We start from the raw sequence: 14,005 nt of genomic DNA, 5'->3' as shown, positions 1-14,005 counted from the left end.
AATACATGATTGTTTTGTTGACTTCCATGAGATTGCTGCTCCACACATTGTGAACACGTATCCACTAGTTGAGCTTACATCTTCACTGTCATTTACCTAATTTTCATCACAAAACCCTTCTAGCACTGCTGGGTGTCCTTTGTAATTAAGGCCCCAGTCCACGGTGCCTCTAAGGTATCGCAATACTCTTCTCAATGCATCCCAATGCGGAGTGCTAGGGTTGTGTGTATAGCAACTGAGCTTATTTACTGCAAATGCAATATCAGGTCTAGTGTAATTCATTAAAAACATTAGACTTCCAATTATCTTTGCATATTCTTCTTGAGACACACTAGCTTCTACGTTTTTCGACAATTTGATACTCGGATCAAAGGGGGTTTTAGCCGGAGTTACTTCATAACTGTCAAACTTCTTCAGAAGTTTCTCTGTATAATGGCTTTGTGATAACAGATAGCCATTGTCAGTCTTTGTAACTTTTATCCCCAAAATTACATCGGCTTCCCCTAAGTTCTTCATTTCAAACTTGTCACATAGAGTTTTTTAGTCTCATTTATAGCTTCAAGATTTGAGCTAAAAATCAACATGTCATCTACATAGAGACATATGATCACAATGCTAGACTCTATCTCTTTTGTGTATAAGCATGCATCTGATCGGTTAGTAGAATAACCCAGATCTAACAAGGTTTTATGAAATTTTTCATACCATTGCTTAGGGTCTTGTTTTAACCCATATAGAGACCTCTTGAGTCTGCATACTTTTCCTTCCTGCCCTGGATCAACACATCCGGGAGGTTGTTCCATGTAGATTTCTTCTTCTAGTTCACCATTTAGAAATGTTGTCTTTACATCCATTTGGTGAACTATCAACCTGTGTGAAGAAGCCAGAGCAAATAGAACACGAATAGTTGCAATTTTTGTTACTGGTGAATAGGTATAAAAATAGTCCTCACCGAATTTCTGTGTGTAGCCTTTAGCTACTAGTCTGGCCTTGAATCTTTCAATTGACCCATCTGGTCTCAATTTTCTTTTAAAGATCCACTTACAGCCGATTGGTTTACAACCCTTAGGTCTATTAACCAATTCCCAAGTGTGGTTAGACTGTATGGAGTCTAACTCACTTTTAACTGCTTCTTTCCACAAAGTGGAATCTATTGAGCGCATGGATTCTTTGAAGCTTTTTGGCTCCTCTTCTAGGACTAATTGACATATGAGATGATCACAAAGTTCATTTAGATCTTTCAACTCAGTTACATATGTTAAGATGTCAGAACTAAAGTTTTTCTCAACTCTAGGCCTTTTGCTCCTTCTGGGCTCCTCAGAGTTGGTTGGAAAACTGGGAAAAACATCATGCGTATTTTGTTGAAGTCTATCAACAGGTGAATCACAAGCCTTCTTTAACGAAAATATGTGTTCAAAGAATATAAGGGTCCGTTTACTAACAGAAAACTGTTCTCTGTTTTCGTTTTCTAATTTTTCAGTTTTCATTCTCTGTTTTCAATTCTCTGTTTTCTGTTTAGAAAACTTGTTTACTAACATAAAACTGTTCTCTGTTTTCTGTTTTCTAATTTTTTAGTTTTCACCTAAAATTTAGTTTAGATAATATTAATATTTTTGAGCTAATATTTAAATTTTTTTTTTGATATATTCATTTGAATGACATGTATATGAATATATAACTTTTACTTTGAATTCTAATATATGTGAGATTTCAATATCTGATATCTAGACTGAACTTGTATTATGATGTAACATAATTAAAAAATATTCGAACTAATAATCTATTGAGTTCAATCAAAATCTAAAATATTATATAGAGTTTAATTCTTAATTTTGATAATGTAAATAATGTCTAACTTTAAAGTGTAAGCAAATAAATTATGTTTAAATAAGTAAGGTAAGTAGAAAAGATAGAAGATAGTGATAAGTAAAATAAGATGATAATGAATGTAATCATAGTAATGTGGTTATAGTGACATATAACTAAATAGATGATAGATGATTCTGTTTTCTATTTTGAAAACAGTTTTTAAGTGTGTTTCAGTTTTTTAGAAATTTCCAGAAATTATTTTCAGTTTAGAAAATGGAAACTGTGTTAGTAAACATGTTTTCTGTTTTCTATTTTCCAGTTTCCGGAAATTCCCAGAAATTTCCAGTTAGTAAACGGCCCCTAACATCTCTAGATTCACACATAGCACAGTTTTCCAAACACATAAATCTGTATGCTACGCTGTTTTCGGCATACCCAACAAACATGGCATCTAAGGTTTTAGGTCCCAAATTGGGCCTTTTGAAGGATGGTAGTCCCACCTTCGCCAGGCAGCCCCATACCTTCAGGTATTTGAGATTTGGGGCATGCCCTTTCCACAGCTCATAGGGGGTTTTTTCAAACCATTTGTGCGGGAGTCTATTTAAGATGTGGTTTGCTGTTAGAACAGCTTCCCCCCACAAAGAGTCCGGAGCACCTGAAATGATTAATATTGCATTGATAATTTCTTTTTAGCGTTCTATTTTTCCTCTCGTCAATGCAATTATGTTGAGGGGTATAAGGGGTAGTTAATTCATGGATAATGCCCGAAGTTTCACACAGAGGTTTCAATGTATTTGATTCATATTCTCCCCATCTAGTCGTTTAATCTTTTTGTCTAACTGGTTTTCTACCTCAGTTTTAAAAGCCACAAATTTTTGTTCGGCTTCATCTTTTGTTCTTAGTAAGTATACTTTTGAAAACCGAGAGAAATCATCAATGAATGTAATATAGTAGCGTTTTCCACCTCTACTTTCAGTGGTTTTGAAATCAACTAGATCGGTGTGAATTAATTCTAATACAGATGTAGTACGAGAATTCACAGTTGAAAACGATTTTCTAACAAATTTTGCTTCAGCGCAGATTTCACATTGTGTGCATGCATCATTAGACAAATTTCACAACAAATTCATGCTTCTCAATCTATTTAAACATTTTGTGCCAACATATCCTAATCTACCATGCTAGATATCTAAAGAAAGAGTAATGTAAGCAAAAGAAGAAGCATTGTTATTATTGGTTTGAACATGCCAAGCTGGGATGTGGTTTTCAGTACCAACTACATCTGAATGCTTTCTAACTACTGTAACATCTAACACAAAAAGCCTTCCACGCAAATATCCCTTTCCCAAAAATATCCCACGTTGAGTCATGACCATTCGGTCAGACTCAAAAACCAATTTAATTCCAGCCTTATTAAGCAGGCCTGCAGAAATCAGGTTTCTACGAAGGGAGGGGACAAATAGCACATTTTGTAAAATTAACTGTTTCCCAGACCCAAGCATTATTTGTATTTTTCCTCTACCATTTACCTGGGATACGCTAGAGTTCCCCATGAACACTTGTTCTCCTCAAGTGATTGGCTCAAACTCTTTGAACATATCCTTGTTATTGCAGAAGTGACGTGAGGCACCTGTGTCCACAACCCACTCGTCTGGATCTTCAACCGTGTTCGCCTCGGTTATTACTGTTGCTACTATGTCAGAGTTCCCCGTGTCTTCCAGTAGGTGAGCTTGGTTTTTAAGCCCTTCAGTGGTTGGCTTTTGACCATTCTGGTTCGTGTTTCCTTTGCGGTGATAGCATTGGGCAGCACGTGGCCACGTTTACCACAAACGTACCATTCTCCAGTATTTTTTCCTTTTTTCTGAACTTGCCCACTTTTGACACGATTGTTGTTGTTGTTTTTATAATTCTTCCTTTGGTTTCTACTGTTTTCACCAGGCTTTGGCTTATAAAAGCCAACATTAGTTTCAACAACATTTGCTTTAATATTACAAGTAGGAGTAACAGACCTGTGAACCAGACGGTTTTCTTCTTCAATGTTGAGGCTATTGATCAGCTGTTGCAAGGTGTAGTTGCGCCGATCGTGCTTCATCTTGCTTTTGAAGTCCACCCATCAGGCAGTTTATCAACCAGCGAATCACACAGGACGACGTCATTCACTTCAGCACCTTCTGCCTTCATGTCTGCAACAAGGTTTTCGAACTCGTGTACCTGTTCAATAATTAGTTTGGAGTCTGTCATCATAAAGTGCAGCCATCGCCCCATTGGATATTTCCTTCTTCCTGCATCGTCAGCACCATACTTTTCCTTGAGTAAGTCCCAGATTACCTTTGCTGACTTATATGATGAAAACATGTCAAACAAAGGATCTGAAACGCGTTGGAGTATGGTAGTGCGAGCAGTCTTGTTGTCTTTCTCATACTTCGCACGAGCTGCCTGGGATACTGAGGAAGGCTGCGTTGTTCTCGACTTGGGATCCTTGGACGTTGTTGACGACTTTGGATCCGTAGAGTCGTACGAAGCCGTTGCTCGAGAATCCTTTTGAGCAGATGACGCGGGTGACTGAATGCCAGCCAGAACGAATTTGTCAGGGTCTTCGACTATGACATAATCGACATCTTTCGATTCTAGTAGCATCAACAATTTCACAGACCATCTTATGTAGTTCAGACCACCAGTCAGTGGCTGAATCGCAACAATATCAGAACCTGGAGTTGATGCTTGAGACATTGTTGAATTCGAATCCTAAATGTTTTTAACTGTTGGGTATTTCGTAGGAAACCAACAATGTTGTACTCAAGGTACTTTAATATGGCAGTGTCGTGTGAGTGTAACTGGAAAGAAAGGTTTCTGTGTCGTGCTGTAACACTACCTTAAAAGCATTTACGACCAGGGCTTCGCAAGCTTTCGACAGGTAAACACAGAACAACAGAGCTCAGGCAACCTCGTATTACTGTATTGAAAACTGTGTTCACAACGATGGGGAAGGGCGGTTTATATACTGTAAGCTATAACCGCCCAACCCCTTTCAGCCATAGAGAAAGAGCGAAAAGTGTGGAGGATACCAACGCGCTATGTACGCACACGTTCTTGTGTTTAGAAAGAAGTGCGGACAAGGTGATCTGAAGACCCACAAAAATAGGGGTAGAAATGTGTAATGGAGCGCAAAATGTTGACCAAGCAAACTGGGCAGTGACAGAAGTGCACACATGGTTTACCCCTATTTCCTTCCGTAACACTTCAACCCTTCTCAAAGTAGTTGGTGTATAAAGGGGAGTAAAAGATGGGTTAGCTTAGCAATGTGGGATACTTAGGTAAGGACAAAACCTCCCAATGCCTTTGCCTTATAAATGTTTCCCAACACAACAGTGATGGCAACTCGGCTCCCTTCTGCTAATCGACGACAATCTCCGTTGTGCGAACTGATCTCTGCATGGATGATGGTGATCCTGGGTTCCATTTCTGCTTAAGGAAAGAAAACAAGTATTTCGACATATTACTCTATAATTCCAAACCGAAACCATTGGTTGTTTCTAACAACTCCATCTTTTTCAATACTGCGTATAAAATCACCTTCGCAAATCTCTCCATTTTCTATCCCTTCAAACCACAACAAAAATCCGCCATAGACATGCTAGACAAGAGATTAAACCCGGTGCCCGGAAAGATAGCCAGCGGGCCGACCAACCCAAGAAGTCCTTCGGACCACAAGGTTCAGTTGCCGAGAGGGCTGAAAAGTTATGATCTTGGAGGGGTCCACTGTGTAAACCAGTTGAAAGCATCTCCCATCGCTAGAACCACCGTGAATCGCCTGAGAATGCGTTTCAGTTGGCCTCTCTAGAATACATAATGGTGTTAATTATGAAAATACGTATCACTGCCTCACTGGTATAACACATGCATACAAAGGGAAAATAAAAAGAAATGGCTGACACATCCATATAATGGTTAGCGTTGATTGTGTTAATGGTAAAAAATAAAAAAAATAAAAAAATCCAAGCAAATTAATTACCAAAATAGTCCCTTGACTATTGAGAAATTACCAATTTGGTCTTTGACTATTTTTTTAAACCAATTAAGTCCCTCAACTTTAAAAATTTTAACCAATTTGGTCCTCCGTTTGTTTGAACGTTAGTCAACCGTTAACTTGGGACCAAATTGGTAATTTCGCTATAGTCAAGGGACCATTTTGATAATTAACTTTAGGAGTGGGCAATTCGGTTTAGTTTTCTGGAATCGAACCGTACCGAACTAGTTTAGTTCGGTAATATACCAAACAACCGAACGTTATTGGATTCTTGTATACCAAACGGTTCGATAAAAAACCGACTCGAACCGATTCGAATTGTTCGGTAAAAATTTGAACTGAACCGAATACCGTTTGATTTTTTTTTTTTTTTTAAAAAAAATAATAATAAATAAATAAATAAATAAATAAATAAAAAGTAAATCCAAATCCATTGCTGCTTGCTCTGTCGTTCAGCTCATATTCTCACAGGTATCTCTCATAAATGTTTTATTCGATTTCTTTATGGTTTGTTATCAAAAGTTTTATATTATGTGTTATGGTGTTTTCATAGTCCATATCGAAAGTCTAATATATAACAAAATAGCAATCCAAAGTTCAAACGGTATTCGGTTCGGTTCGGTTTTTACCAAACAATTCAGTTCGGTTCGTGTTTTTACTGAACTGTTCGGTATACAAGAATCTATTACCGTTCGGTTGTTCGGTATATTACCGAATCTAACTAGTTTGGTACGATTCGTTCGAGAAAACTTAATTGAATTGCCCACCTTTAAAGTTAATTACCAAAATGGTCCCCTGACTATAGCGAATTACCAATTTGATCCCAAGTCAACGGTTGACTAACGGTCAAACAAACGAAGGACCAAATTGGTTAAGATTTTTAAAGTTGAGAGACTTAATTGGTCAAAAAATAGTCAAGGACCAAATTGGTAATTTCGCTATAGTCAAGGGACCATTTCGGTAATTAACTCCCTACAACTTATAGGTAACCTGTGAAAAGTTCTAGATGGAAAAAAAATTTGGTTTGTGAATCGAAACAGCAGTTATGAACGGTAAGGGTATGACATGAAGAATCGCTTATGGTTCATGGTGCGGGATTACACTTAAGCCTATTTAAAAATTTAAAACAAAATTACATTTTTTAAAATGCTGTGTGTGGGTGGGGGGGGGGGGGGGGGGGGCGGGCAAGACAGAACATATATATATGTATATTTATTTATTTATTTTATTACGGCATGGCCCGCGGGCTGCAGGTCTTAGCGGGCTATGCCCGTTAGGCCCGCTATTTCGCGTGCCATCTTTTTTGTGGTCTTAACCCGTGAAATTTATAATATATTATACGCTCAAAATGGATAATAGGTGAATGAGAAATTGATTTTTAAAGTAGATACATTTGAGTTGGAAAATGAAGTATATAATTCAGTTCATTTTCCGAAAAATGAACGAAACACAAAAAGACAGTTTTTCGTTGTGTAGCCATACACTGGAAAGGAAAATATTTTCTAAAAAATGACTCATTTTCCAAAAAATATTTTTCAGAAGTCATTTTTTTATTTTCCAAACGAAGCATTAATGAATTTGACTTTTATTGCAAACAAAATTAGTAAAATTTATAATTTACAATAAATGAAATTAAAACGAAAAGTTGACTTTTATTGCAAACCAGACAGAAATTACAAATAGTCATTATATATTTGTAAAACATTCCAACCTTATTCTCATAAATTTAAACTTGAATTTTCTCCATTGTAGATTCACATAGAATAAAATAAAAAACTGAAAAACATCACAACTAAAGTAAACCTCTTTGTTTACAACATTCAATTGCCCCATCGAACATGTCCTCCAGACCATACTTGAACTTGAATCCAGCATCCAATAACTTTTTCGAAGATTCTTTGGGATACTTAAACCCTTTCTCCTTTGAGACTCTACAAAAAGACAAATAACACTATTACGTAGAAATTCTTGGACCGAAAAATGTTACTTTTCTTATTAACATAAGTACCTTTGATCATTTTAAATAGGGAAATGATTAAATAGGCCATCAAACTTTACCTAAAAAGTCAATTAGATTCCTAAATATTTTAAAGTTGCAATTAAATTCATCAACATTGTATTTTTGTACAATGAAGCTAAAAAACCGATTAGTGTCACTAGGATTCCGCAACCTTTCGGTGCAAATTCCGACAAGAAAACGACCAACAACCCACAAATGGTCGTCGATTGCAGAGAAGGAATGTGACCTTGGTCGCCTTCCAGAGTGAGAAGGCGACCATTGGGTTGCCTTCTCATCGGAGAAGGCGACGTTGTGTTGCCTTTTCAGGCGGTGAACGCGACCAATCGCCTTCCTTCTTCACGATCGGCGGCGATAATTCGCCGATCATTTTCTTGTCAAAATTTGAGCCAGAGTGTTGTCGGAACTCTAGTGACCTGCTATCACATGTCACTAATCGATTTTTTGACTTCATTGCACCAAAATACAATGTTAATGTGATTAATTGCAACTTTAAAAGGTTTAGAGACTTAATTGACTTTTCAAGTAAAGTTCGAAGGCCTATCTGACATTTTTTTCCTTTAAATATTATATATAAGATATGATTGTTTGTACATATGTGGAAAAAAAAAAAATCTACGTGAAAACGAAATATATTATTATTATTATTATTTAAAAAAGTGAAATTGGAACTTACTTGATAAGTGGAATATTATACTTGTGAGAATATCTAGTGGACAAAAAAGCAGAGAGCTCTCCAACTGTAGTATTGACCGCACAGCAAGTGTACCTTCCTTCCGCGTTTGGATGCTCGAAAACAAAAATGTGTGCACTTGCAAGGTCATCTACGTGCACGAAAGGGATTACTGATTGGTATTCAATCATGGGGTCATTGTCACCTGCACAAATTAAATTAAATTTATGACTTTTTAAAATATATATATATTGGATTTGATGACTTTTTAATATAATAATTAATGTTTACTCTTTTTGTTTGAACATCTAGACATTTTACCTAGTACCGATAAATGATAATAATAATTGATGGAGATATTAGAAATGACTTAGAATAGAGATTCCAAATTCAGGAACCTAGAACCCGAAACTGAAGAAGAAGGTCCAACGACTCAAGATGGAGGACTGGAGGCCCAAGACGAGGGACCCCGGGGGCCCAATAGAGGTTCAAATCGGATGCCCAAGATGCAGGACTCGGAGGCATGAGATGAAGCACCTGGATTAGGCGACCCGGGCATGGGTGACCCAGACTAGGCGCCCAAGTCTCAGGTCTAAGGCCTAGCCTCCACTGCCGTCCCTGGGCGACTCGCTATCCCGCCTCAAAGCCCGTCTCCGAGGTCAAGGCGGCGGCATTTGACGTAACCCTGTGGCCCACCGTGTGGTCTTTGACCAAATCTTGCGGCCCACCACAAAGTTAGGTAAGTTCGTTGAATTTTTTTGGTATAAACAACTTATGTCATGCATAATTTAGACAAATCATGTTCTATTCCATAATATTCTACTCTTACAACCTTCTTGTAATATTCTTGCATTAATCCATTAAATATTACTACAATTATTTGCCTTTATCATTTTATCCTTTATATTTTATGCGAACTTATTGATCTACGCATACCCCATGTCAATTTGTTCGATCAATCAATAATAATTAATGGTTCACTCTTTTTGTTTGGAAATCTAAACATTTTACCTACTACGTAGTACTATACCTTGTGATTATAAAGAAGAGTTTTTCCCATTTTTGGTTTTATGACTTTAGAGTCTCTGTCAACTTGAATTCACAACTTTTATTCTTGACATTAGTAGTGTTCCATTTCAATTTTTTTTTTTTCAAATTTAGTCCATCCAACGACATAACCGGTGAAAACTCACCGAAAGTACCACTTTTCAGGCAAATCAAGAAGTTAACCTTAAGGTGAATTCTTCCACCTTGTTAGTTTGACCGAGAAGTGGTACTTCGTGTGAGTTTTCATTAAAATGACTAAATTCGGAAACACAAAAAATCAAAGTGGGACACTACTTATGTAATGAAAGTTGTGAAAGGATACTTGGAAATCATAGGACCAAAATTGAAAAAAAGGCTTATAAAGAAGGAATACATACCGAATATCCAGGCCATGGACAAACGGACAGAGTAAGGGCATTGAGGAGTGATGAAGGGGCCATGTATATATGGAGGAATCACAGTCACCAAATCAAGCCCACTCTTGTGTGCGAACTCAAAAGCTGCCTTCTCGATCATAGTCTTGCAAATGGAGTACACCTTTTCACGGCTTACCGACGACCTAATATACTCCACATCGCTCCACCACCTCTCGTCCACCACCTCCGCCCCCTCGTCGTTGAAAACCATGGCCGAGTCGCTCGAAGTGTACACAACTCTCTTCACTGTGCCCGCCTTCACGCACAGTTCCAATATACGCACCGCCCCACTCACCGCTTCCCTGTACTTTGCCTCGTCGTCGTCGTCCTCTGGGCTCTCCGGCATCGGCTGCGCCACGTGGAACACCCCCACGCACCCTTCAATCGCCGGGGAAAAACTCTCCGGGTTGTCCAGATCGGCGACGAAGATCCGGAGCCTCTCCGGTGCGCCTTCCAGGTTCGTGAGAAAGCTTGTGTCTTTGGGGTTTCCGCCGGGGTGAGATCTGACGGTGGCGTTCACGGCATAACCTTGTTGGAGGAGTTTCACGATGAGCCGTGATGCCAGAAACCCAGTCCCTCCGGTTACACAAACGCATCCCTTGTCATTTCCTTCCGCCATTTTTATCTTCTATATGCTCTTCGGTGTGATTGTGTCTGATCTCTTTTATCTTTTCTTCACCGGTGCCTATTGACTATTGTGTATATATATACACGGAGTATATCATAGCCTATACCTCGGGTATTCCCTACCCATTTTAAAATATCTATGCTCCCTATCTCTAGTGTTGGCCTGTCCTTTCAATCCAATTGCCAAAATAACGTGTTTGAATTCCCAATTTGGCATTGGATTATTTTTAAAGATCTGGAATGTCTTGAGTATACTTTAACTCGTACTTTATGAAGATTAATACCCATTCGCATTGAGTCGACCTAATTAAAGGACAAAGTGATGGTTAATTGGCATGGATATGTGCTCTAGTAAGAATAAGGATTAAGAAAAAGTTCTACTATATGTACTCTCAAATCTTAGGTTTTTAAATATACTATCTGGAGTAAATACCATTCGAGGTCCCTCGAGTATAGTGATTTTGCCACGTTTAGTCCTAAACTTTCAAATTGACCATCTGTGGTCCTTCGATTTTCAAATTTAACCATTCGTGGTCCAAGTTAACCACCCATAGTCCTTCAACTATTAAATTTTAACCAACCATGGTCCTTTCAAGAGTACCACAACTGGTTAAATTTCAAAACTTGAAGGACCATATGTGGTTAACTTGGACTACTAATGGTTAAATTTGAAAGTCGAAGGACCACAGATGGTCAATTTGAAAGTTTAGGATTAAATGTGGCAAAATCACTATACTCGGAGGACCTCATATGGTATTAACTCTACTATCTGCGAACATGATAGGCTATTTTCTCCATGTGGGTCCCCAAAGTGTTGGAGTAAAAGGAGTAGAGAAGTGAAGTACATTTAGTATTTTCCTTAAGAAAATAAAAATTACATACGGAGTAACATTTCTAAGCATAAACTAGATTCACTTTATGAATAAGGGTCAAATAGGTCATTCAACTATACAGCAAATTGCAATTAGACTATCGAACTCAAAAAAATTACAATTAGATCCAAGAACAATGTAAAATAATGCAATGCAACCTAAAATGATCTATTGACCTAGCAACATGCTGACGTGGCAGTTATTGGATTTTACAATATCTTTTTTTAATTTTATTTTAATAAATTTAAATTAAATAATTATTTAAAAAAAAAAAAACAAAAAACCCTCACCTTCTTCGAGGAACGAAGAGAAACGAGTGGAAAGCTCAAGCGGTCAAATACTTTCCCGTACTAAAAGTTGCACTAGTACAGAAAATTGAGGAACTAGATGATGGATAATATGTACCCCAAGGACCGGATGGATGAACGACCCGGCGGGACAATGAGCGATCGGATTACGAGTCAGAAAGTACCAAGGGAAAGAGGGGATACGTCTTGCCAAGGCCAAAGATAGCTAATGCTGACCTTACTATAATCATCAACTCGGAGTGAGAGCCATCCTGCTTGGCCGAGGACTGCATGAACCGGTCCTAAAGAGTCGAACGAGTGGAGAGGTATCCTGGGTCCGATACACCCCCAATTTTCATACACTTGAGCCTAGTATAAATAATATATTTAAAGGTAGAAATGCGGAATAAAAGAGAGGGTAAAGTAGATACTAAATAGCCAACAACAACGATAAATGGGATGCTAATCCGATCCGTAGCCACTCTCAATAGAGCAAATACCCGGAAAGCTAACTAACATATCACTATCATAATACATAGTAACGGGGCCCACAAACCCGAATATCCAGAATCTAAGCTCAAACTAGCAAATAAGGCTCTCAGGCCTAAGTGTCAACGCACTACAACACATAAGCAAGGTAGTCTAAGCTACACAGCCTAACATCAAGGAAATGTATAAAAGGGATTGACAAATAAACTAGGAACGAGAACAAAACCATATATTATATCTAGTCCCGTCTATGCGCGCTCAGCAATATTCAGTCAATCCTGAAAGGGGTTAAGCAAAAAGTGTACAAAAATAACCCGTTAGCACGAATGCTAAGTATAAGTCACTTTATCCTGTAAAATACATATAGATATAGATTTAGAAAATGGATAGTTTTACACTTATTACACGTTAAGCCAAACAAGATCATGGATATATAAGTCAAATAGATTCACACACACACACACACAAAATAATCTTATATATATATAGGATTATTTTCAAATACAAACCCCCTTGAAATAAAAACCTCCCTTAAAATACAAACTGTGTGCATGTAAGTATGTTAATGTGTGCACGAGCTCAATTTTATTTTTTAAGGGGGTTTGTATTTGAATGCAACCCTCTCTCTCTCTCTCTCTCTCTCTCTCTATATATATATATATATATATATATATATATATATATATATATATATATATAAGTCTCAATCAAAGTTATATCCCTCATTTATGTTCATGTTTTTAATGCTAATCATTTTGTACATTGTGCTTTTTTTTTTTTTTTTTTTTTTTTGAAAAGTAAATCAGAAGTTTTATTAAATCAAATCAACCATACAAGGAGGAATAGAAAAGCTCCGAATAGAGGGACCAGTTTGAGTACGAGCAGCCCTTGCCACAGCATGAGCTAACTTGTTTACTGATCTAGAAACATAACACAGGGACACTACCTCAAAGTGTCTACGAAAACTCTTACATTCACGAATAATACAACCCGCATAAGATAAATCTTCAGAAGTTCTGTTGAAGAGGTTGCACACTGTCTGACAATTCGAGAGAACCCTTATCCTTAAATAATTATTGTCCTTAGCCCAGGATAACGCCTCTTTAACAGCCATTGCTTCTGCAAGATGTACATCACGGAGACAGCATAAAGGGCCATTTTTAGCAGCTACGAAAGAGCCTTCGTCATCTAACACCACAAATCCAAAATAAGCCTCCTCAGCACTATCATACAACGCTGCATCAACATACAAAGTGTAATGCCCCAAAACAGGCTGAGGTACACTAACCAGTAGAGAGGAAGCAGATACAGTATCCATCTGGCCGGCATTGAGTTCGTTCCACTGCGCCGCTAAGTGCATGGCTTCATGTTGAACGTGTGAGACCAGCCATGGGGTGCTATTCCAGATTAGTTCATTCCTATATCGCCACACACACCAGCAAACAGCCAAGCTAATCAAAACTGAGGAAGATGATAACATACCCTCTAGCCAAGCCACAAAGTCCACGCTGCCGTCTGTTGGGACATGAATTGCAACGCTGTTCCAAACTGGAACAACATGCATGCAGCGAAAGAATAAGCGAGGCAAGTCCTCCACATCTGCACGACACAAAGGGCAAGCAGTATCAACAATAATCGCACGACGTTGCAACGCTTCCATAGTAGGCAAAACATTATGAGTACAGCGCCATATGAAGTTTTTAATGTTTGGTGGAACTTTAAGCTTCCAAATTTTGCGCCA

At 38.0% G+C, this 14,005-nt stretch overlaps 1 protein-coding gene across 1 annotated transcript; it reads right to left on the bottom strand.

The window, feature by feature from the left end:
* Positions 1-7,463: 7,463 nt before the first annotated feature.
* Positions 7,464-10,682, bottom strand: LOC109149032 (vestitone reductase-like). The gene is made up of 3 exons (XM_019296658.1): positions 9,951-10,682; positions 8,530-8,731; positions 7,464-7,767 (listed from the first exon to the last, which is right to left on the bottom strand). Exons 1-3 carry the CDS (start codon positions 10,606-10,608, stop codon positions 7,629-7,631), a joined length of 999 nt encoding a protein of 332 aa, XP_019152203.1. The 5' UTR covers positions 10,609-10,682; the 3' UTR covers positions 7,464-7,628.
* Positions 10,683-14,005: the final 3,323 nt, after the last annotated feature.

The sequence above is a fragment of the Ipomoea nil genome, unplaced genomic scaffold, assembly GCF_001879475.1.
Source record: "Ipomoea nil cultivar Tokyo-kokei standard unplaced genomic scaffold, Asagao_1.1 scaffold2149, whole genome shotgun sequence".
Lineage (NCBI taxonomy): Eukaryota > Viridiplantae > Streptophyta > Magnoliopsida > Solanales > Convolvulaceae > Ipomoea > Ipomoea nil.
This window is presented reverse-complemented; position numbering and strand designations above follow the sequence as displayed.